The sequence below is a fragment of the Oryctolagus cuniculus genome, chromosome 2, assembly GCF_051225735.1.
Source record: "Oryctolagus cuniculus isolate XC-2025 breed Fujian yellow rabbit chromosome 2, ASM5122573v1, whole genome shotgun sequence".
NCBI classification, from domain to species: Eukaryota; Metazoa; Chordata; class Mammalia; order Lagomorpha; family Leporidae; genus Oryctolagus; species Oryctolagus cuniculus.
This window is the reverse complement of record NC_142868.1, coordinates 75,104,674-75,128,448: the sequence shown is the minus strand read 5'-3', so window position 1 is coordinate 75,128,448 and position 23,775 is coordinate 75,104,674. Positions and strand designations below refer to the sequence as shown.

Below are 23,775 nucleotides of genomic sequence, written 5' to 3'. Positions count from 1 at the left end.
GGTATTGGTTGCAAGTGTGCTCAGAGGACAAAAACTTTTATTTGTGCACTTACGTGCATCTCTTGGTATGTACACTGCACTTCCCTAAAATGTTTAAATAAAGAATGATCTGTGAAAAAGAGAGTCGAACAAGCAATCATTCATCTTTAGACAAATCTGAATCAAAACATGACAAGGACAGAGAGAAATGCCCATTAACTCAGAGGCAACAAAGCAAGCAGAATTGGTGAGGGCCTAGAACTCAGAATGTGGAACTACTGACAGTCTAAACTGCACACACTCTTCCATTCTCAATAGCAAAGCACTGAACAGTGCAGTTGTTAAGAACATAAACTATGGGGTCACATTCCCTGGTTTTGAAACCTTACTTTGCCTCTTGCAGCTTAATAAGTTATTTAAATTCAGCTTCCTCATCTGTGAAATGGTGACAGTGCTCACCTAACCAGGCGATTGTGAGGAATAACTAGACTCAGCAAAACAGCTGTAATGCTATTTAAGGATTTTCTTCCCTCACTACTATTTTATATTGTTACAAATAAACACACACACACATAGATACACACAGATTGAATCTCACCCGTAAGGATAGAAATATAAATGAATGAGAATCCATACTTTAAAATTGTCAAGAATTATTTTTAAAGTTCCTTTGCCACATCAGTAGGAGATAGATATAACACTATAGGAAAATAGAGCATGATATATAAAAACACCTTTTAAAAAAAGGGCTTCTGTTGTGAGTGGGATACGTAGGGTGGCTCTGTTTGCTCTTCATGTGGAATCGACATCAAGATATTTTGGAAGCATAATTTTTTGGTACTGGGACAGCTGGTGATCATTGGTCCTGGCGCTTGAATTAAAAAAAAATAGAGACAGAAATGGAACCAAAAAACACATTGTAGATACTTAATCTGAGACAATGGAGATGTATGTAATTTTTAAATACACTGGTGTTTATCAGAGTAAATAAGAGTGGAAAATGGAGACAAATTAAATATCAAATACTAGGACATAAACTGTCAAAAACTACAAAGTGTCTGTGTCTGACATTTTAACCTACCTAACAAACTAACAAGTAGCCTTCCATAGTTTCATAGATGATGGCGGAAGGCATAAGAGTTCAGATCAGAAAAAGAAGGCATTATTACTCATGGCACAGCATGAACTTCATGTTCAAATTATCTCAGTGTGCTGCCCCCAACCAAGTCTAAGGCCCAATATAGAATAGCCCGTGCGAGTGCTGCGTACACAGTAAATCTTGTGTCTCAGGGGAAGAATTCTGAGGGCTCAGAGTTTAAGAAATGCAATCACATAAGTGCCGTGGGCAGGCAGGAAACTAGGGACCAAAGAGGAGCTGAGAGATTGCCAGCAGCTTCCGTGCTGCAGCCATGTACGACACTTCCTATTTTTAAAAAATTATTTATGTGTATTTATTTGAAAGGGGGAGAGAGAGAGACAGACAGACACAGAGAAAGATCTCCGCAAGTGAGATCCCAGTGGAAAGAACGGGTCATCAAAGAAGGAGGTACCTTTCTCTGAAGGGAGGAGAGAACTTCCACTTTGACCATGGCCTTGTCTAAATATGATCAGAGTCGGTGAACTCAGGGGGCTTCCATAGCCTTGGCAGCTCATGACAAGAGCCTAGGGTGATTACTGAGGCCATAAACAAAAGTGTCAATTTGTTAAGTCAACAACAGAAGTCACTCTGCACTTACTCCTCATGTAGGATCTCTGTCCTTAGTGTGTTGTACATTGAGATTTAATGCTATAACTAGTACTCAAACAGTATTTTTCACTTTATGTTTCTGTGTGGGAGCAAACTGTTGAAATCTTTACTTAATGTATGCTAAACTGATCTTCTGTATATAAAGAGAATCAAAAATGAATCTTGATGTGAATGGAAGGGGAGAGGGAGAGGGAGTGTGAAAGGGGAGGGTTGCAGGTGGGAGGGATGTTATGGGGGGGAAGCCATTGTAACCCATAAGCTGTACTTTGGAAATTTATATTCATTAAATAAAAGTTAAAAAAAATAGGAAGTACTGATACATGTTTCAATCAGGACAACCATGAAACCATTAGGTTAAGTGTAAAAAAAATAAGTCACAAAATGTCATGTTGTATGGTCCAGTTTATATGACAGGTTCAGAAAAGAAAACATGTAGAGACAGAAAGTAAATTAGTGGTTGCCAGGGGAATGCCTCCCAAAGTGATGGTTTTTGTTTTTTTTTTTTTTTTTTTTTTTGAGATGATAAAAATGCTCTGGCATGGACCAGTGCTGTGTCGTAGCAGATAAGGCTGCCACCTGCAGTGCCGGAATCCCATATGGGTGCCAGTTCGAGTCCCAGCTGCTCCACTTCTGATTCAGCTCTCTGCTATGGCCTGAGAAAACAGTGGAAAATGGTCCAAGTTCTTGGGCCCCTGCACCCATGTGGGCAACCTAAAAGAAGCTCCTGGCTCCCGGCTTCGGCTCGGTTCAGCTCCGACCATTGCAGCCATTTGGGGAGTGAACCAGGATGGAAGACCTTTCTCTCTGTCTCTCCCTCTCTGTAGCTCTTTCTTTCAAATAAATAAATAAAATGATCAATAAACACATTTTTGGAAAGGGTCACTAATGATAAAAAATACAATGAAACAATGAAGTGCTATTCTTTAAATTAGCAAATGTTTTAAATAACAGAATAGTACATAAAAATGACACTCTATACCCTCTTTCTGAAAATATTAAATGATATAAATTATTGGAAAGTCATTTAGCAATCTATCTCAACCATGAAACTGTTGATCTTCAACAACGTAATTCCATCTAGACTCCATCCTAGAAGAATAAACATAAATGCAGATGACAATCAGTAAATGAAATGTCCATCCTAACACTATTATAATGGCTTTAAATGTGGAAATTAATATGATGAAATTCCCATTGAATTCAAAACATGTACACACAGTCTTCTAAAACCATGTTTTTTAAAATATGTTTTTAAAAAGATTTACTTATTATTTAGAAGGCAGGGCAAGACAGAAAGCAAGCAAGCAAGCAATTGATCGATTGACTTATCTGTCTTCCACCTATTGGTTCACTTTTCAAATGCCTGCAACCGGAGCCCAGAACTCCATTCTAATATCCTAATGGGCGACAGGGACCCAAACACAGCTTTCCAGCCCAGGTTCTCTTTCTCATTCACCCTCTCCCTCTGGCCTGTTGGTTTACCCCACCCAACAATAAACCTTTCCTTTAACTCCAGTGTTTGGTGTGTTTTGTGGTGGCCATACACAGCCTACCCTGGGACTTACAGACCACTCAGGACTTTCATTCTATTTCAAACATACAAAGGGAAACTACTCAAAATCTTAGCACAGTAACATGATCCATTTGTGGCATAAAAGCACGACCCAGCGCCCTCTGTGGAAAAGGAATTAGAGAAGAGTAGGAGACAAAATTAGTAGATGAGTTCAGAGGCTATTAAGATTGATGGCTCAGACCAAGGAAGTGCAGGTATTAAACAGCTACTTTGGAGTTTGAGAGCTTAGCACATAGTCTACTTTATAATTAAAATTTACACATATGAGAAAAATGCCTTCCAGAAAGACTCATACAAAATGGAGAATATACCATACACATATGCATTGATTGGTACGAGATCATATCCTACAGATGCTTCAAGCTACTTCTAGAAAGCCTGAGTCTTGTCATACAACAAAGCAGTACTTGAACCAAGTTATTACTAAGCACCAGCAAGTTTTCAGAGAAGCAAAGGAATTCAGACAAGTGAAGTGGAAACCCCAAAGTTCACCGTGATGAGAACAGGCAATGCTTGGTGTTTTCCCTTTAACCCAACTGCAAAATGCCTTGCCCTTGGAACATTTTAGTTTTCCTACAGAGGAACCATTCTGAGAGAGAAGCATCCTGCTTCGCATATGCTCTAATAAAGGGTGCAATTAAACACACACACACCCAGCAAGAAATATGTGTTAAGTATTTCAGATTATTCACATGCATCTGTCTCCTTCAACCACACTCCAGGGACTGAAACAGAACACACAAGCTGTGATGGACGTATGTAGTTCACAAAGAGTAAGTGAATGCTTTTCATTGGAATAGGAAAGCAAATGTACATGACATATGCACACATTTCTTCTCCTCTTAAAATAAAACACTGGCACCCACATGGATGCCACTGCTTCAAACCTACAGGGTCAGATAAACCATCTTTGTGTATACTCTTTACAAATTCCATCATGAAGTCAAAGGAAACCTACCCAACCAGATGCCCTAGAGTATAATGGAAGCAAATGGTAAAAATGAATGTGGCCGTTAACCGCTACCTATTTTACAGCGTGTGCTCTATAGTAGTCATCTGCTTTTTGATTTAGACAGTTAAAACTATTTTTGTGCCGGTGCCGCGGCTCACTAGGCTAATCCTCCGCCTGCAGCGCCGGCACACCAGGTTCTAGTCCCGGTCAGGGCGCCGGATTCTGTCCTGGTTGCCCCTCTTCCAGGCCAGCTCTCTGCTGTGGCCCCAGAGTGCAGTGGAGGATGGCCCAAGTGCTTGGGCCCTGCACCCCATGGGAGACCAGGATAAGCACCTGGCTCCTGCCTTTGGATAGGCGCAGTGCACCGGCCATTGTAGGGTGAACCAACGGCAAAAGAAGACCTTTCTCTCTCTCTCTCACTGTCCACTCTGCCTGTCAAAAAAAAAAATAATTTTGTACTTAAAAATGTAAAACAAAAGAAGGATGCTGTTTAACCTCGTACCTCAGGTTCACTTGTCTTTATCAGTGACACTGTCTTCAGCTTCTGTGGGGGCTGTACCAATGTGTTACAGTACATATTTACAAAGTTACAGCACAGCCATGTCTCAAAGGCTCCTGGTCCTCCTTGGCTCCTTCCATGTGAAGCCTTAGCTCTTCTAGGAAGGCTTCCTTCATCCATCATGGTGCAGCTCATCCTCTGACTGTTCTCCCTCCATACCACTGTTCCCTGTACCTATCTCTAGGAGACTGTCGCTCCCCCTCTTCACAGAGGAACGACACAGGACCCTGCGCTGTTCTTTTGTCTGCTCGGCCCTCCCCGGGTTTGCTGCTGGTTCTTCCCGGGTTGGCTACCGACCCTTCCACCTCTGTGGAAGGGCGGTTCCCCCTGCCACTTTCCCCACTTCCGCGGGGGAGCGGCACACCGCCGGCCGGCCGGCTCTCTCGGGGGCTGCTCAGGTGTTCCTTCAGATAGATGTTCCTGGTGCATGTTGTCTCTCTCCTCCTTTATAGTCCTCTTCCACCAATCCCAACTCTGCTACCCACACGCCGAGTAAGCTGCTCTCCTCCAATCAGGAGCAGGTCCTATAGTTTATTGGTTGAACCAGAGGCAGCTGTGTAGAAGCTGTTTTTACTCCTCTCCCAGCGCCATATTGTGGGAGAGCAGATGCATAGAATAAGTCTTAATTCGAGTAACAGTCTAGTCTGAGTTGCTCCCCACAGAGACAATGACATATTCATGACTGCTACCCCTTCCAATCTCTGACTTCCTAGAGGTCTGGTGCTCCCAAGATCTACCACAAATCCTGGCACAAGAAAATTTCTCAAATGCCTGTGGAATAAAAAGATTGGACACATTCATCTGACCCATCCAACACTCTGCATTTTGGATTGTGTCTCCCCCGAAGTATCATAACTGCTAATGACCCCTCACACCAGTGACACACTTCAGGAAATTCTTTACGGCCTCACCTCTCTTTCCATTTCCAGATAGAAAGGGGTTTCTGACTTGAAGTTTTAGAGTGTGTCCATGAAAATAAATTTTAAGGATGAGAAGATTGCTTGCTGCTTACATTTATACATATGGCTTTGTATTTGGTGAGCTGGAATATAAACTAGAAAAAGACTTTTACTTCTGTAAATTCATATTCCAGAAGAAAGGGACATCCAGTGTCATGTCACCAGATCACTGACAGTGACCTTCACCTCAAATATCATTTTTATAAAGGGTCTCCATCAGCAGAAAAGAAAGGATGCCCTTTGCAAGGGCAAGAGGACACTATGAGTTAAATTCTGAATAAATTATTTAGTACCACTTAACCTGTAAATCTCTGAGCCACCTATCTTGTGGCTTACAGCATTGTCTTCTAAGTTTACAATTTCCTGATTATGAGGCAACAATTTAAGTCCATAGTGCAAAGTCAGTACAATTTAAATGTACTTTTGGAGTAGGCATTCTCCAGCAAACTATAAGATTTATTCTTCTAATTACAGGAATTAATTTTAAAGCTACTTTAACAAAGAGATACTCAGGAACCATTCCAGAATTTAGGAATGGATTCTTCTTGCTGACGATAAAGCAAAGCTCTTGCCCCCAAGAGGTGAGTGGGATATTGGGTCCATCTGTGCTCTGGTTACATACACCTACACACCTACACACACACACACACACACACACACAGCTATAACCGCACTTTGTCAAAGGCCAAGATTTTCAACAAGAGAAAATCCTGTTGGCAATAACAAGAAACAGCTAATAGGATTTTAACATACATGTTTTCACTAGCTTAGGGCTGTTAAAAATGTTTACCATCGTTTTCATTCTCACTTATATTATCCGGACAACGTTGATTTGATACTGCAGTCAACACTGGGGCCAGTCGCTTCAGTCGTGTGGCAAAAGCTGGGGCTGATTAAGACACACCAGTGGACGAATCTACAAACTGTGTCCTGTTCGTCAAAGAACAAAACAGTCTGGACAAGGGAAGAATGCACCATCATCCAACCTACAGTGAATGCTACATTGCTGGCTCTTTATCCAGTCCATAGCAGATACTGGCTGGAGGACGCGAAGGGCGAATCAATTGGGTCTGACCCCCAAGACCAATAAGCTTCTGCGCCCTTTCAACCATTTCCATCTGCACGCAACTCTTTTCCCTGCACCTGTCATTGAAAGGTCTGCTTGCCTCTCTACTGCTCAAAGCAGCCAACAGCTGAACATAACAATCTTAATTTCAAACAGCCTAGTACGAAGCCACAGCAAGAGCTGATTAGTAGTCCATTACTCAGCAGACAATTGGGGTTCCCTCCTGCCCACACCTCTGTCCGCTGCACAGCGCCAAGGACAAGAGGTCGGATCACCCAAGAGCCCAGGCTAGGCCTGTGAGGCACCAGGAAAAAGTCCAGCCTCCCAGTGACTGGGGGATGCTCAGGCTCTGCCTGCTCCTCCCTCGCGATCCAGGCTCCGCCAGCGCCCCACGCAGGGACTTCGCGTCTCCCCCGCCCCGCCACCACTCCCCCGCCTCGCAGCGCGTTCAGCATCTCTCTGGCACTTCCTCCTCTCCCGCCTCTACCCGCGCTCCTGCCACCAACCTTGGGCGTGCGGATGTGCTCCATGGCGGGCCCAGGATTGCAGGGTCCTCAGCGGGCGCGGCCCGGAGACCGCGGCAGGGCGGGAGGGACGCGGGGAGGGGGCTTCGCGCGGAGGAGAGGACGCGCGATGAATTGGCTCCGCCTCCAGGTGCGGCCGCGCCCGCGCCGCCAGGCCCCGTGGTGCTGGGGGCCCAGGCGCCCGCGCGGCCCTAGAGCGCGCGGCTCTGCGCCGTCTCACACCTGCTCCCACTGCTTTCGCCCCACCTTTTTTCTGGCTGGGGTCTCCCGAGCAAGAGCCGCTCTTTCCGATTAAGAGAGCCAACGTTATACTGTTCCTAAACACACAATGCGCGCTGTGTTGGGTGTGGCATCTTGGAGGAGAGATGGGGAATACGTGATGCTGCACATCGCCCATTGTTGATGGGCATGCTGATGACTGTATTGACTGATAACAAATATATTAACTTATCTGATACTTTGAAGGCTGTATGTCCCCCAAGTGTCACTGCCTCCCTCCGCTACCACTCAGCAGGGAAGAAGAAATCAGAAAAAGCAACAAGAATGGGGGGGGCGGGGCGCAATATAATGAGAAAACCAAGAGTGAATTGAACTAGCTGACTGTATTCATCCCAAGTAGGGGCAACAATTCAATTACTCAAAATTACTCAAGTAGTAATGCTACTGTTGAGCTTCTGATCATACTCAGGGTATCATGGCAGATGCCAGGAGACTGAAGGGAGATACAGATGAGATACTAACTTCTGTCACTGTGATATGACTAACACCAAGGAATTGACAGCTAGGGCAACAGGGATGGTTACAGAGCATGTAGAAATGCCACAGGGAGCCCAAGAGTGATCTATGTCATACATATCTCTATTACTTGGAGAAAAAAAGAATAGACTCAGGGTCAAATATTTAGTTCTTGAATCTTAGTAATATCTCATGTATCTGGAATGAACCAGAGGTCATTTATATATTACCTCTGAATCCTCACAAAGCAAACACCTCTCTACCTAGCCTTAAGCCAAGAAGTGAGAAGGTGAGAAAAAAAAAATCTTTCTTCCAAATCTACATAATTTGAAGATGGATACACACCAAGATTTACATTAAATCAGCCTAAGCCTCGTGAGTTGGCAAATAACAATTTTTCTCAGTATTTATGAATTCTGCATGAAAAATTGTGATTTAATAGAACTTTCGTTAAGAGGCAAAATACTAGATAACAGGGCTAAGACCTAGTTACCTGTATATCCTCTCAACTAGTTCTTCTGTTGCCAGATGATATCATGGTTGCCCTCACTTTACTGTCAGTCACCATGTGACTCCCTGTGACCAGTGGACCTTGAGAAGTGACTTGTGTGATTTCAGGACAAAACCCGTATAAAGCCCTTTGTGGCTCTTCAGTTCTCTCTTACCCTGTCTTGATGATTCAGAAGTCACACGTGGAGCACAAGATAAAACTGCTAATAAATTTAATCTCAAAATATGAACCTCAACCCCATACCATCCAATATTAGGTGGAAATGAGACAAGAAAGAAATAGACTGTATCCCTAAGTCATTATAAAAAGAGACACTCTGGAGAGGCACAGGGGATTCTTGTCAGTAGCAAAGAATTCTTTTGTGTTGTTACTTTATTGTTGCATGAAGCCACTGAGATTTACAAATTACTTCATCATTCTAACCTGGGCTCGCCCATACTGACTTTATAGAGAAGGGGAATTTGAGACAGCCAAAATTAACAACCTGTATCTTTTTTTTTTCCTTTTTTTGACAGGCAGAGTGGACAGTGAGAGAGAGAGAGAGAAATATCTTCCTTTTCCATTGGTTCATCCCTCAATGGCTGCTGCGGCCGGCGCACCGCGCTGATCCGAAGCCAGGAGCCAGGTGCTTCCCCTGGTCTCCCATGCGGGTGCAGGGTCCAAGCACTTGGACCATCCTCCACTGCACTCTGGGGCCACAGCAGAGAGCTGGACTGGAAGAGGAGCAACCGGGACAGAATCCGGCGCCCTGACCGGGACTAGAACCTGGGGTGCCAGCGCTGCAGGCAGAGGATTAGCCTAGTGAGCCATGGCGTCAGCCATAACCTGTATCTTTTATGTTTCTTATTTTCCCTTGCTCTGCATTCCTTCCTCCCTCCTCCCTTCCAGCCTGGGGAAGAGCACTCCCATCTGCTGCTCTACACTCCCCAAATGACCTCAATGATCTACCAAGACAGGGCAAGACTGAAGCCAGGAGCCAAAAAATTTAATCCAAATCTCCCATATAAATATGAGAAACCCAACTACTTGAACTATTATTGCTGTCCATCAGGGTCTGCATTAGTAGGATTAAGGAATCAGGAGCCAGAAGTCAAAGTCAAGCATCAATCCCAAGTACTCTGATGTAGGACTCAAGCATCCTAAGCAGTGTTTTGTCCCCTGGACTAAATATTCATCCCCAATTTCTTTTTAATGGGTGTTGACAATGTCCTTAAAGAGCTCTAAGGATATATGTGATATGCAAGGTTTAAACTACTACTTACAGTACATAGCCAAACAACTAGCAGAAAAAATCTTAAGAAATTTTATCACATATTCTAATTAGATATCATAGTACTGGAGGAATGTTTAAACAAAAACCCTGTGATCTTCAGTGCCTGGGGAAATTTGGATATTTATTAAACATTTGCAAGACTTTTACCAGAATACTACATTTCTCCTGAGACAACTCAAACTTCTGATTTGGCAGTGAAGTCATGAAATATTTCCTCAGGGGATGCTGTTCCTAATGATTACAAACTCAGTTAAAGTCCTATTCAGTACTATTAACCTGTAGTGGGATGCTATAACAGTGATGATCCTTTGTTTCCCTCCCCCAAAGTATAAGATGAAATTATGATATTAAGAGGTGAGATCTTTGAGATTCATGAAGTAGTCCTCAAGAATGACATCATGCCTTTAGGAAAGAGGCCCCACAGAGACCCTTCACCCCTCCACCATGTAAAATATGGCCATCTTTGAATCAGGAAGAAAGCCCTTGCTAGACACCAGATTGGCCATTACCTTGATCTTGGACTTCCCAGCTTCCAGAACTGTAAGATATAAATTTCTGTTGTTTATAAATCACTGTTTATGGTATTTTGTTACAGCAGCCAAAATGGGCTAAAACAGATAGTATCTATAATAATTTGTTACTCAGGCTGAGCAGTAGCTATCCACAGGGTTTTAATGGTATTATTTCCTACATTTGACAAGCCTAAGGCTTTTTCGTATGAAAAACAGAATTAGCAGCAAAAATAAAGGAGCATTCTACCTTTTTCTTAGGGTGGATGTGACCATTCACTGAGTTTGAGCGTATGATATATTTTGTGACAAATTTGTCTCAAGTGTTTGCCATGTGCCAAGCACTTGGATAACACTGTCAACTAACGCAATCAAAGCCTGCTCTCCCAGTGCTTCAGTCTAATGATATCAGCTCCTATTACTATCTCTCATCTAGTTCCGATTCCCCCTTTTGATTCGTTGTTTCCTTTGTTGATCTCAATCACCCAAGCTCAAAGCCTTGGCAGAGGTGGCTTCTCTGCCTCACTGGATCGATTTCACTAGAGATGGAAAAGGTTCCTCCTCCACAACATTCTATCAGTCCCTCCTTCCCTTCCCGTTTGCTGTCATTTTTTTAAACTTTTATTTAATGAATATAAATTTCCAAAGTACAGAATATTGATTACAATGGCTTCCCCCCCATAACGTCCCTCCAACCCGCAACCCTCCCCTTATCCACTCCCTCTCCCCTTCCATTCATATCGAGATTTATTTTCGATTCTCTTTATATACAGAAGATCAGTTTAGCATACATTAAGTAAAGATTTCAACAGTTTGCTCCCACACAGAAACAAAGTGAAAAATACTGTTTGAGTACTAGTTATAGCATTAAATCACAATGTACAGCACACTAAGGACAGAGATCCTACATGAGGAGTAAGTGCACAGTGACTCCTGTTGTTGACTTAACAAATTGACACTCTTGTTTATGGCCTCAGTAATCACCCTAGGCTCTTGTCATGAGCTGCCAAGGCTATGGAAGCCCCCTGAGTTCACTGACTGATCATTTTTAGACAAGGCCATGGTCAAAGTGGAAGTTCTTTCCTCCCTTCAGAGAAAGGTACCTCCTTCTTTGATGACCCGTTCTTTCCACTGGGATCTCACTCGTGGAGATCTTTAATTTGAGTGAATTAAGCCAGTCCCAAAGGGACAAATATCATATGTTCTCCCTGATTGGCGACAACTAACTGAGCACCAAAGGGGAAACTTGTTGAAGTGTAATGGAAACTGTGAGAAACAGTGACTTGATTAGCTCTTGTCCTGACGGTTGATGTACAATGTAATACTTTATCCATTTTAGTATTTTTTTTTTGTTCTAGTACCATTGGTTGAACTCTGTAATTAACACACAATTATTCTTAGGTGTTTAAATTTTAACTGAAAAGTGATCCCTGTTAGGAATTTGGAAAACATTATGTTGAGTGAAATAAGCCAATCCCAAAGGGACAAATATCACTTGTTCTCCTTGATAGGTGACAACTAACTGAGCACCAAAAAGGAAACCTGTTAAAGTGAAATGAACACTATGAGAAACAGTGACTTGATCAGCCCTCACCCTGACTGTTGATGAGCAGCTTAATATGTTATCCCTCTCAGTATTTTTTTGTTTGTTCTACTTAATACTTTTGGTTGAATACTGTAATCAATACACAATTCCTCTTAAGTGCTGAAACTTAATTGAAAAGTGATCGCTGTTAAATATAAGAGTGGGAATAAGAGAGGGAAGAGATGTGCAATTCAGGACATGCTCAAGCTGATTTACCTCAAACAGTAGAGTTAGAAACATACCAGGGGATTCGAATTCAATCCCATCGAGGTGGCATGTACCAATGCCATCTCACTAGTCCCAGTGATCAATTTCTGTACACAATTAATCATAATGATAGGACTAAGAAGCAAAGGGATCACATAAACAAGAATAGTGTCTGCAAATACTAGCTGATAGAATAAAAAAGGGAGAGAATGATCTAACATGGGAAGTGAGATACACAGCAGACCCATAGAATGGCAAATGTCCTAACAGCACTCTGGCCTCAGAATCAGCCCTTAAGGCATACAGATCCAGCTGAAATGCCCATGAGAGTATTTCAGGCATGGAAAGCCAAGACACTCTGGGGGAAAAAAACCTAAACGTTTGCTGTCATTATACTAGTCCACATCCTCATTGCTTCTCCCTAACTGGAACAGTAGCCTCTGATGTCAGATTAATCTCAATAAAAAAAGCAATGATAATCACATCACTCCCAACCTTGAAAATCTTCAAGTAGTTGGACAATGCCTAGTAGAATATTTCCTTATTCTATCATCTAAGACTCAGCTACATCCTATCATTGCATTTTACAAACTCATCCAAGAAACTGGACATTAGTAGGTGCTTGATAAATTTTTTTTAAGTCACCATCACTTTTTACATCCTAGAATTGCTTTTCTCCTCTTTGCTTGTAGTGTTTTCCTCATCAAATCCCATTCATTTCAAAATTCACTTCAACATTCCCACTAGATGCAGTTCTTCCCAATTAACTCATGGCTGTTCATTCCAACAAGCAGAGTTTATCACATGCAATTTATTTTCATCTGGGAGTATAATTTCTGCTTGTGACAACTTATTCATGGAGACCTCGATCAGTACACTCTGTCATGGATACCATACTGGTCCAACTTATTGATAAATACATGCTGATGACATCTGGTGAGTGGAAAACAGCAGATGCCCAAATAAGGTGCACATGTATTTGTCAGAGAGTGAGAGACATAGCCTGGGAAAATTCATGGTTCTGACACCTCAGTGAATTTTCCAGGAATCCATAGTAGTGTGGGGACAGGTTGAAGTAGCCTCTATAACATGTAAAGCAAATTGACTGACTTTGTACCCCTACTCCTAAATGATGTAACCTATTACCTAGCTATCTTTATGGGCTATCAGCTCTGCATGGGGCCCACTGCAAGAAAGGTTCTCCAATTGTTCAAATTAGAGTAGCCGAAGGGATATCTTGATCCCAGCAGATCCCAAACATTCAAAGTATCTGCAGTATTTGGATCTGGCTAAAAAGCCCATGAGAGTATTTCAGGCATGGAAAGCCAAGACACTGTGGAAAAAAAATGACCTAAGTGAAAGTTCTCTGTGAGTTAGATCTCAGTGAGATCCCAGCAGAAAGAACGGGCCATCAAAGAAGGAAGTATACCTTTCTCTGAAGGGAGGAAAGAACTTCCACTTTAATTACGGCCTTGTCTGAATAAGATCAGAGTTGATGAACTCAAGAGGCTTCCATAGCCTTGGTAGCTCACGACGAGAGCCTAGGATGATTACTGACATCATAAATAAGAATGTCAATTGTTAAATCAACAACAGGAGTCACTGTGCACTTACTCCTCATGTAGGATCTCTGTCCATAATGTGTTGTACTATGTGAATTAATGGTATAACTAGTACTCAAACAGTACTGTGTACTTTCTGTTTCTGTGTGGGTGCAAACTGTTGAAATCTTTACTAGTATATACTAAGTTGATCTTCTGTATATAAAGATAATTGAAAATGAATCTTGATGAAGAATGGGATGGGAGAGGGAGTGGGAGATGGGATGGTTGCGGGTGGGAGGGAGATTATGGGGAGGAAAAGCCATTATAACCTAAAAGTTGTACTTTGGAAATTTATATTTATTAAATAAAAGTTAAAAAAAAAACAGAAAAAATAGCCAATAGAAATATAGGCAGAAGGAATAAAAGGAATGAACAAGTAGTTCTTAGGAATCAAACATCATTAAACATAAATCATTTACTGTACAATAAAATTAAAATTAAAATGAAACAAAGTATCTGCAGCAGGTATGGGGCATGTTGCAAGCCTGAGTTGGAGACTCACAGATGGTCACTGGCATAACCCACCATCAGCCATACAGTACCTTTGTGTTAATTTTTCAAATGATTTTAATTGTGTTAGAATACACATAACTTAAAATTTACTGCCTTAGCCATTTAATTGTACAGTTCAGTGGTATGAAACACATTCATATGGTTGTATGATCATCATCACTACTGTCTCCAGAATGCTTTTCATCTTGTGAATCTCTGTACTCATAAATCTATAAAAGGATATTTTACTTTCTCTAGAAAATACTATTTTACTTTCTGTCTCTGTGAATATTATAATTCTAGGAAACTCAATACTGTGAAATCATACAGCATTATCTTTTTGTGACTGGCTTATTTAACTTAGTATAATAGCCTCATAGTTCAGCCATGCTGTCACATATATCAGAATTTCTTTTGTTTCTAAGACTAATAATACTCCATTGTATGAATAACCACATTTTACTGATCCTTTTACCCACTGATGGACACTCAAGTTAGTTCTACCTTTTAGGTATTGTGAATAGTGTGGAATAATGTGCTGTGAATATGGGTGTGTAAATATCTCTTTGCAACCTGCTTTCAATTCTTTCAGATATATCCACAGAAATGAAACTGAGTAATCCTGAATATAATGTTTGAGGAAACTCCATATTGTTTTTATGATGGTTGCACCATTGTTCATTCTGACCCACCATGCACACGTGTTTCAATGTCTCCACATTTTTCCCAGTATGTGTTATTTTCTGTTTTTCCAATATTAGCAATACTGATATATGTGATATGTTCTCTTGGGCTGAGATTAAGATGATCCAGAGGAAGCCCATAAATTCAATAAATGTGATCTACCAAACCACAAATGTAGGGGTTCCCAGCCACGCTCCAACATCAGAAGAAAACAAGACAGAATATATCCTGCAGTAGTGAATCCAGATGGTGTATGTGAGTTGGTTGTGATGGTTCAGACCCCTAAGTTCCTGTCCCAGTGTTGATGCCACCTCCCCTTTGATACATACTTAGGACTTCAGAAGGGATTTAATGCACCTAATTCACAAAAAGAGAAAAAAACTCATTCCATCCTGATTTACAGATAGTTTTGCACAATATACTCACACCAGTGAATGATATAGTACTGCAGCTCTACTCAGGAATGGCCACAAAGGACAGAGAGAGGGAAACTCTCCAGTGAGCACAGCTCCATGCCATTTTTCCAGAAATATCACACATCTGAAAGGGTAGATAGCAAGATGTACAGACTAGTGCCAATTGAAGACATAATATTGGCATTTTGTTCAAATGTCAGGGACTTGAAAGGAACAAAATTCAAGATTGAAAATGAGAATTATTGAAATTAGCTAAAGACTGACCTCTCCAAATGACCCCAGAGTATGAAAATATCTGTGTCTAATGAGAATGTTCACCATAAGGAGCCTGCTTCAGTGACACAGTGACATCCTCAATAATTATATGAACAGAGTGATCAATTTTATGCCACTTATTGTTATTAAACCATCTTGTTGCCCTCCCATTAATTTTGTAAGTGCCTAATCCCTTGCATTAAATTCTCTTGATTTAAAATGGTATATTGGACTAAATTTCTTATGGAACAAAATTTAAATGTTGAGGTCTCTAACCTTCAATAAGAGTTTATTTAGATATAGGGTCAGCTAGGAAATGATAAAGGTTAATTTAGGTCATGGGGGGCACAAATCTGAGAGGGGTAGTGACATTATAAGATGAGGTAAGAACAACAGAGTGTCCTCTCATGACCATGTGTAGATACAGTGATAAGGGGGTATCTACAAGCCAGGAAGAGAACCCTTACCAGAATTCAAACAAATCAAAGCCTTGGATCCCACATTCTCAAGAAATATGACAAATAAATTTCTATTGTTTATGCCACTCAATGTGTGGCAATTTCTTATGACAGCCCAAGTTGACCAATACAGACACATAGAGTGGTTTCTCTTCTTTGTACTGAGCCAAACTTGATACAGATACTCATCATAACAGTTTGTGAAATCTGAGTATGCCAGGCTTTAGGAACTAATGAGTACAAAAGTAGTTTCATGTATGTTAAGATCTCCAACCTCAAAGACTCCCTAATGAAGATGGAGGCTTCCTCTTTGTCTTAGTATTTCTAGGGGAACCAATATGCACACATGCCAACACTGACAGTTCTCTGCTGTCTGGTGAGGTGAGCTGGAACTCCACTGCAGCAGGAACAATGAAAGCTAAAAACACACTGCTGCTATGCACCCGCCACTGGGGTGGGGTGGGGACAGAGGAAGATGTGTAGTATGTGCTGTCAGGAGGTCTCTGAACTATACCTCATGTTCTGATTCAAGAATCAAGATTACACTAGGTTTGGAGGATTTCCCATTCCAACGATGTCCAAATCCTAGAGTGTAAGTTTTTCTTTTATAATTTGGTGATTCAAGCTGACTCTGCAGAAATTTCATTCAGTGCCAGCCCTAAACCAAGACTCATCTCCTATTCTGTTCCATCACTATCATTGCCAACATCATTACTTTCACTATGGTTGCCGTTACCAGCGATGCTAAGAACGTGCCATTCTCGATGTTTGTGAAAGTGAAAAACAGCCACAGCACTCCAATGTCACACATCTTCCTACTTCAGATATTTTGGTGAAGTGAAAGTTAGGGCAATCTCATTAGGCTCACCTATGATTTGTCCAGCAATAGAGTTTCTGAGGCATTGAAGTGTTAAAAGATTTTGGTCTCCATTCACTCATGTTGCCATTCCCATTCCCCCACTAAGTGCCAGATGAAATGTGTTCTGATATCAGTGAGCACACTGGACCAGAGCCACCGTCTCCCTTTTCCATCAAACCATGGTGCTATGATTTGATTCATGCATTGAATTTAATTTGCAGCTGTCATAGGATTCTCTCCCTCTCTGGTTGGAGTTGGGTGCACTTATGGGACAGGATGGTATTTAGCCTACATCATAGACTCCAACAAACTTCAAACATTTGCAAATATTTGTTCTGTTCATAGTTTAAGTATTTGTAAATTCAATAAGCTCAAGTGACAATAATGGTTTTCTAAAGGACCCCTGGAGGAAATAGGATTTTTCTCTAACCTAACAATCTGAAAGCATCTGAGTCACAATTCAAATACTTCACAAATATTTGCATTACATACTTCAATACTTATGAACAAGCCTTTTTAAAAGTTATTTCAAATAAAAACAAGTCATACTCAAGCATCATGTCATAGTGTTATGAGTTAAGTAAAATTTTTGTGAAGAATATATTTTTTTAACCTAGAAACCTTTTATTTAAGTTATACAAACTTCACGCATTTCTTTTGTACTTTTACTGGGAGATTTTCTGCCTTCATCTTCTTTTGTAGTGATTACCATGTTTCTGTGTGTAACACATCCTAAAGCATCTTTTGTAAGGCTGGATGGGTGGTGACAAATTCTTTCAATTTCTGTTTGTTATGGAAGATCTTTATTTCACCTTCATTCATAAATAAGAGCTTTGTAAGGTATAGTATTCTGGGTTGACAGTTTCTTTCTCTGAAGACTTGGAATATATCTTGTTATTCTCTCCTAGCCTGTAGGGTTTCTGATAATTCCATTGTGAGTCTAATTAGATATTTTCTGAAAGTAATCTGCTATTTTTCTCGTGCACATTTTAGAATCTTCTCTTTATGTTTCATTGTGAAGAGTTTGACTACAATGTGTTGTGGTGAAGATCTTTCCTGGTCATGTCTATCAGGAATTCTATGTGGTTCCTGTACTTGGATGTCTCTTTCTTTCTCTAAGTTGGGGAAGTTTTCTATAATTATTTCACTAAATAGGCCTTCTAATCCATTCTATCTTTCCTCATCTTCAGGAACTCCAAGGACTGGATGTTGGGTTATTTGATAGTATCTCGTAAATTTCCAACACTGTTTTTAATTTTTCTAATTTTTTCTAAAAAATTTCTTTTTTGTCTTACTGTAAAATGTCCAAAGATTTGTCTTCTAGCTCAGATATTCTTTCAAATGCCTCACCAAACTATGTTGTTGTTAAGGCTTTCCACAACATTTTTTATTTGATCTACTGAATTCTCCATTTGTAATATTTTGATTTCTCTTTAAAAGTCTAAATTTCATGGGAAAAATTTTCATTCATGTCATTAATGGAATTCTTTAATTCATGAATTTGCTTCTAACTGCTTCTGAGTAATTCTATGATTAAAGTTTTTAATTCCATTTTAGATATTTCATCAATCTGTTCCTCTTCACTTTCTAATATTGAAGTGTTGAGTTCCTTTGGGGAGGTCTTCCTTATTCTTGTTTCCTGAATTTCTGCATTTATTTTCAGGCATTTGTGGAGATATTTGTTGGGTTCCCTCCTCAGATGAGTTTTATCTTTGAACTATGCTTCTGTTGCTTAGTGGAGTGTCTGCTCACTCAGTGTCTTTCTTTTCAGTGCTGAGTATGGCCAGGGAGCTCTGGTTAATGCTGTAGGGTAGGGCGAGTATTAAGGGTGACACCCAAGTTGGGCATGGTAGATCTCCACTTCTTTATTAGAAAGGGAGGGTTTGGTCAGCTACATCGGCAAAGTCACACCCTGTCCTCCTCTCTTCCAAGATGGTGAATGCACGAGTGTTAGCCCACAGTGGGTGCAATATTCATCCTTGCTGCTGTAAGTATCACACAAAGGATTTGTGTAGTCCTCAGCATAAGTGCAGATCCTATTGCAATGATCCTTCCCCAGACAATCAGGGAGATATGAGCATGTGCAGCTGCTTACAGTGATTGCTCAGAGTCCCAGCTAAACCTTGTGCCCTCTCCTGTAGTCACAGTGTTCCCATAGCTTCAGCACACAATGCTTTCACAGTCACAGGGTGCCAAGGATTCAGTCCGCCCTGATAGTCTGTCCCATCCACAGAGAGACAGAGATACTCCCAGAGCCAGCTCCCTGTGAGTGCTCTGCCTAGGCAGTATGAACCATGGAGCCTGTGATGTGTTGGGAGCCTGAGGGCACTTCACAGTCCTACGTTGGTCCCCAGATCCCTGTCAATCCTCCCATCCAGAATCAGGCATCTCCTCTCAGGTGGTTGCTGGGTACATGGACACAAGCTGGTGGAGCTGTTACATATGTCCAAACTGGTGCCCACCCTCTCTCAGCTGGTGGCTGGGCACTTGGATGGAGAGAGAAATGTACCCCCTTTCCCCCTCTTATTTGGCAGGTATCCTGCCCCAACAAGGCTACCAGCCAGACTCATGGCAGGCTCTCACCACAGTTATATCACCAGTTGCACAGACTGTTGCAGTCTGGTCTCACCTCACTCTCCAAAGCACTCAGGTTCTTGGATGCTTGGGTTCTGTTATGTCCATGCTGTTGCTGCATATATACACTCCCCACGCAGATCCACAGCATCCCTCTTCCTTCCATGGAGTTTCTATTGCAGTTTTCTCCATAATTCTTCCCTGGGATTGCACTCACTCCACTTTTTTTCTTTTGACTGTCTTCCCCTAACCTAGAGCATTAAGCTCCCTCCCTATTCTGCCATCTTGGATTCAACAATAATTTTTTAATTTAATTAAGGTAAAAAATTCCATGTATTTCATATACATAGATTTCAGAATGCAGTGATACTTCCCACCGTATCCTCCCTTCTGCCCATGCTCCTACCCTTCCTCCTCCTTCCTCTCTTATTCCTTGTCAGTTTTTACAATGATCTACTTTTAGTTTCCTTCATCTCATAAAACTGACCTTACACTAAGTGAAGAGTTCACTTAGAAGCAAAAAGCACTGTTTTTAAAGCAAAACATATGTTTAGTGTTTCAAAAGTGTATACTTCATTTTTTTAAATTATTATTTGAGAAGCAGAAAGGTGAGGAAAGAAACAGAGAGATATACAGAGAGAGTTTCCATTCACAGGTTCCCTCCCAAATATGACAAGAGCTAGGGCTGAGCTATGATGAAATCTTGGAGCTGGAAACTCAATCCAGTTCTCTCACAGGAGTGGTAGAGATCAAACAACTCAGCCATCACCTGCTTCAATTCAAGTTTGCATTAGCAGGATGCTGGAGTGCAGATCAGAGCTGGGACTTGAATCCAGGCACTGATAACAGTATTTAGGTGTCCTAACTACTAAGCCAAACACTTGACAATAAGTGTATACTTTCTAACATTCTGATTGAAAAATAATGTTTCTGAAAGGTAACCATTCTACCAAAGATAAAACCAGCCATGTCTTCTATGAAGAAACAATAAAAACAAATACCCCAAATGTATAAAAATCACTAGAAAAAGAAAAGAGAAAGATATTCTTACCTGACTAGTTAGGATCTTAGCAATGCTGGTTTTATAAGCAAAAGGAAAAAAATACCCTAAGGATTTTTTTTATGAAACCCAATCAGGCTTGGAGAAATGTTCTGTGGTACTCTAAAGCTGAAGGTCTATAAAAGTTACTTAATTTATCATTAATTTTAGTAACAATCTAAAATGTATCTTTGGTATTTGGCTAGTACAAGGAGAAAACAGAGTATACATAATTAAGTCAGCCTCATCTTAATAGCATTCTTCATTTTTATTTAGTTAATGAGTTAAATATTTGTCAAATACATATGAATATGGGTTTTAAATCCAGGAAAAATTTAAAATTTTTAATAAAAAGATGGGAGACTAGTTCTAGGGATATTTTAGGGTTTATTGTGGAGATAATGATTAATTTCATATGCTAGTTCTGCAAGAAAATTCTTGCCTTTTCTTCTTTGGTGGAGGGAATGCTTTTGTAACAAAAGCAATAAATAAAATATAAGAAATTTGTTCAAAATAGTGAAATGACAAGAATTTTATCTGGGTCTAACTTGCTGAGAATCATCTATGTTTACACTTGGGTCTAGCAGAGACTATTGACTGAGTTGACATTGGAAAGGCATTCCTTTATTAAAAAGATGTTTCAAATATATTTATTTCAATTTCAGAGGCAAGGGAGACAAGGCTAGAGAGAACTTGCACACAATGGTTTATTTCCCAATGCCTGGGCAGAAGCCAAGTCAGGAACTAAATCCAGGTGACCAATATCAATGGCAATAATCCAATTACTTGAGCCATTACCACCATTTCTGATGGCTTGCATTAGCAGAAAGCTAGAGTCAGGAAGTAGATCTAGGGATTGGACCCACATTCTCTGATGAAGATTACATGTATATATATATATATAAAACTCTATAAGAGGCTGCTAGAACTCACAGATAGTTTAGTAAAGTGGCAGGATATAAAATCAACAATAGTCTTTTATATAGAAACAATGCCAGGGCTGAGTAAGAGATTTTAAGATCAATCCCATTCACAATAGCCACAAAAAATTAAATACCTTGGAACACATTTAAATAAGGAGGTAAAAAAAAAACTTTACAATGAAAATTCAAAAAAAAATTAATGAAAGAAATAACAGAGGACACAAAAAAATAAAAAATCTTCAATGTTTGTAGAATGGAAGAATTAATATAATAAAAATGTCCATATCATCTAATTACAAATTTAATGCAATCTTAATCAAAATATCAATGATATTCTTCTCAAATCTAGAAAAAACAATGCTAAAATTCATATGGAAACACAAGGGACCTCCAAATAGCTAAAGCAATCTTAAACAACAAAAACAATGCTGGAGGCATCACAATACTAGATTTCAAGACATATTACAGAGCAATTTTAATCAAAACAGCTTGGTAATGGCAAAATATAGACATGTAGGGGCCAGCACTGTGGCGTAGCAGATAAAGCCACTGCCTGCAGGGCCTGCATCCCATTTGGGCGCCAGTTTGAGACCAGGCTGCTCCATTTCTGATCCAGCTCTCTGCTATGGCCTGGGAAAACAGTAGAAGATGGCCCATGTCCTTGGGCCCATGCACCCATGTCCTTGGGCCCATGTACCCATGTAGGAGACCAGGAAGAAGCTCTTGGATCCTGGCTTCAGATCGGTGCAGCTCTGGCCGTTGTTGCCAATTGGGGAGTGAACCAGCAGATGGAAGACCTCTCTCTCTCTCTCTCTCCCTCTCTCTCTGCTTCTCCTTCTCTCTCTAACTCTGACTTTCAAATAAATAAATCAATCTTTTATTAAAAAATGACATATAGATCAACGGAACAGAATAGAAAACTATGATACCAATCTATTCACCTACAATCCACTAATCTTTGAAAAAAAAGCTAAATTAAATCACCAGAGAAAAGACAGTCTCTTCAATAAATGGTGCTTGGAAAATTGGATATCTGCATGCAGAAGTATGAAATAAGGTCTTTATTTCATAGGATCCCTACCTTACACCTTATACAAAAATCAACTCAAAATGGATCAAGCATACCCTTAAATTATTAGAGGAGAACACTGGGGTAACACTGCAAGACATTGGTACAGGCAAAGACTAACTGGAAAAGACCCCAGAAAAACAGGCAATAAAAGCAAAAATAGACAAATGGAATTTTATCAAGCTAACAGGATTCTGCACCGCAAATGAGACACTCAACAAAATGAAGAGGCAACTGACAGAATTAGAGAAAATATTTGCAAACTATGCCACTGATAAAAGATTAACATCCAGAATCTATAAAGAGCTCAAGGAACTGAACAACAACAAAACAAACAATCCAATCAAGAATGGGGTGGCTGGCACCGTGGCTCAATAGGCTAATCATCAGCCTTGCGGCACTGGCACGCCGGGTTCTAGGCTTGGTCAGGGCGACGGATTCTGTCCTGGTTGCCCCTCTTCCAGGCCAGCTCGATGCTGTGGCCAGGAAGTGCAGTGGAGGATGGCCCAAGTCCTTGGGCCCTGCACCCGCATGGGAGACCAGGAAAAGCACCTAGCTCCTGGCTTTGGATCAGCACGGTGCGCCGGCCACAGTGTGCCAGCCGCAGTGGCCATTGGAGGGTGAACCAATGGTAAAGGAAGACCTTTCTCTCTGTCTCTCTCTCTCACTGGCCACTCTGCCTGTCAAAAAAAAAAAAAAAAAAAAAAAAAGAATGTGGGAAAGGACTTGAACAGACCTATTTTTCAAAAGAGGAAATTTAAATGGCCAACAGACACATGAAAAAATGTTCAGGATTACTAGCCATCAGACATACACACATCAAAACCACAATGAGATATCACCTCACCTCAGAATGCTCTCATACAGAGTCAAAAAACAATGAATACTAACATGGATTTGGGGAGAAGGTATCCAAAAACTTTGTTGGTAGCAATGTAAGCTAATACAGCCGTTGTGAAAGACACTGTCAAGATATCTCAGAAAATAGACCTACCATCTGACCCAGCCATTTCATTCCTGGGAATTTACTCAAACAAAATGAAATCAGCATATGAAAGAATTCTCTGGGCCGGCACCCTGGCTCACTAGGCTAATCCTCCGCCTGTGGCGCTGGCACCTCGGGTTCTAGTCCCGGTTGGGGCAACGGTTCTGTCCTGGTTGCTCCTCTTCCAGTCCAGATCTCTGCTGTGGCCCGGGAGTGCAGTGGAGGATGGCCCAAGTCC

At 40.9% G+C, this 23,775-nt stretch overlaps 1 protein-coding gene and 1 non-coding gene across 6 annotated transcripts in view; one reads left to right on the top strand and one right to left on the bottom strand.

The window, feature by feature from the left end:
- The window catches only part of MTMR7 (myotubularin related protein 7), a 130,082-nt gene extending 122,571 nt beyond the window's left edge, over positions 1-7,511 (bottom strand). Inside the window, exon 1 of one of the 5 annotated variants that reach the window (XM_002709345.5) lies at positions 7,342-7,511. In XM_002709345.5, the coding sequence (XP_002709391.1) occupies positions 7,342-7,365 (24 nt within the window). In that variant the 5' untranslated portion in view covers positions 7,366-7,511. Of the gene's footprint in view, positions 1-4,753; positions 5,065-6,559; positions 6,697-7,341 lie in introns of those variants that run through there. The other 4 variants (XM_089325871.1, XM_089325870.1, XM_089325872.1 and 1 more) reach the window with 4 other exon arrangements.
- On the top strand, positions 721-855 carry LOC127490460 (U11 spliceosomal RNA). The gene has a single exon (XR_007918409.1). It is a non-coding gene; the product is annotated as a U11 spliceosomal RNA (small nuclear RNA).
- Positions 7,512-23,775: the final 16,264 nt, after the last annotated feature.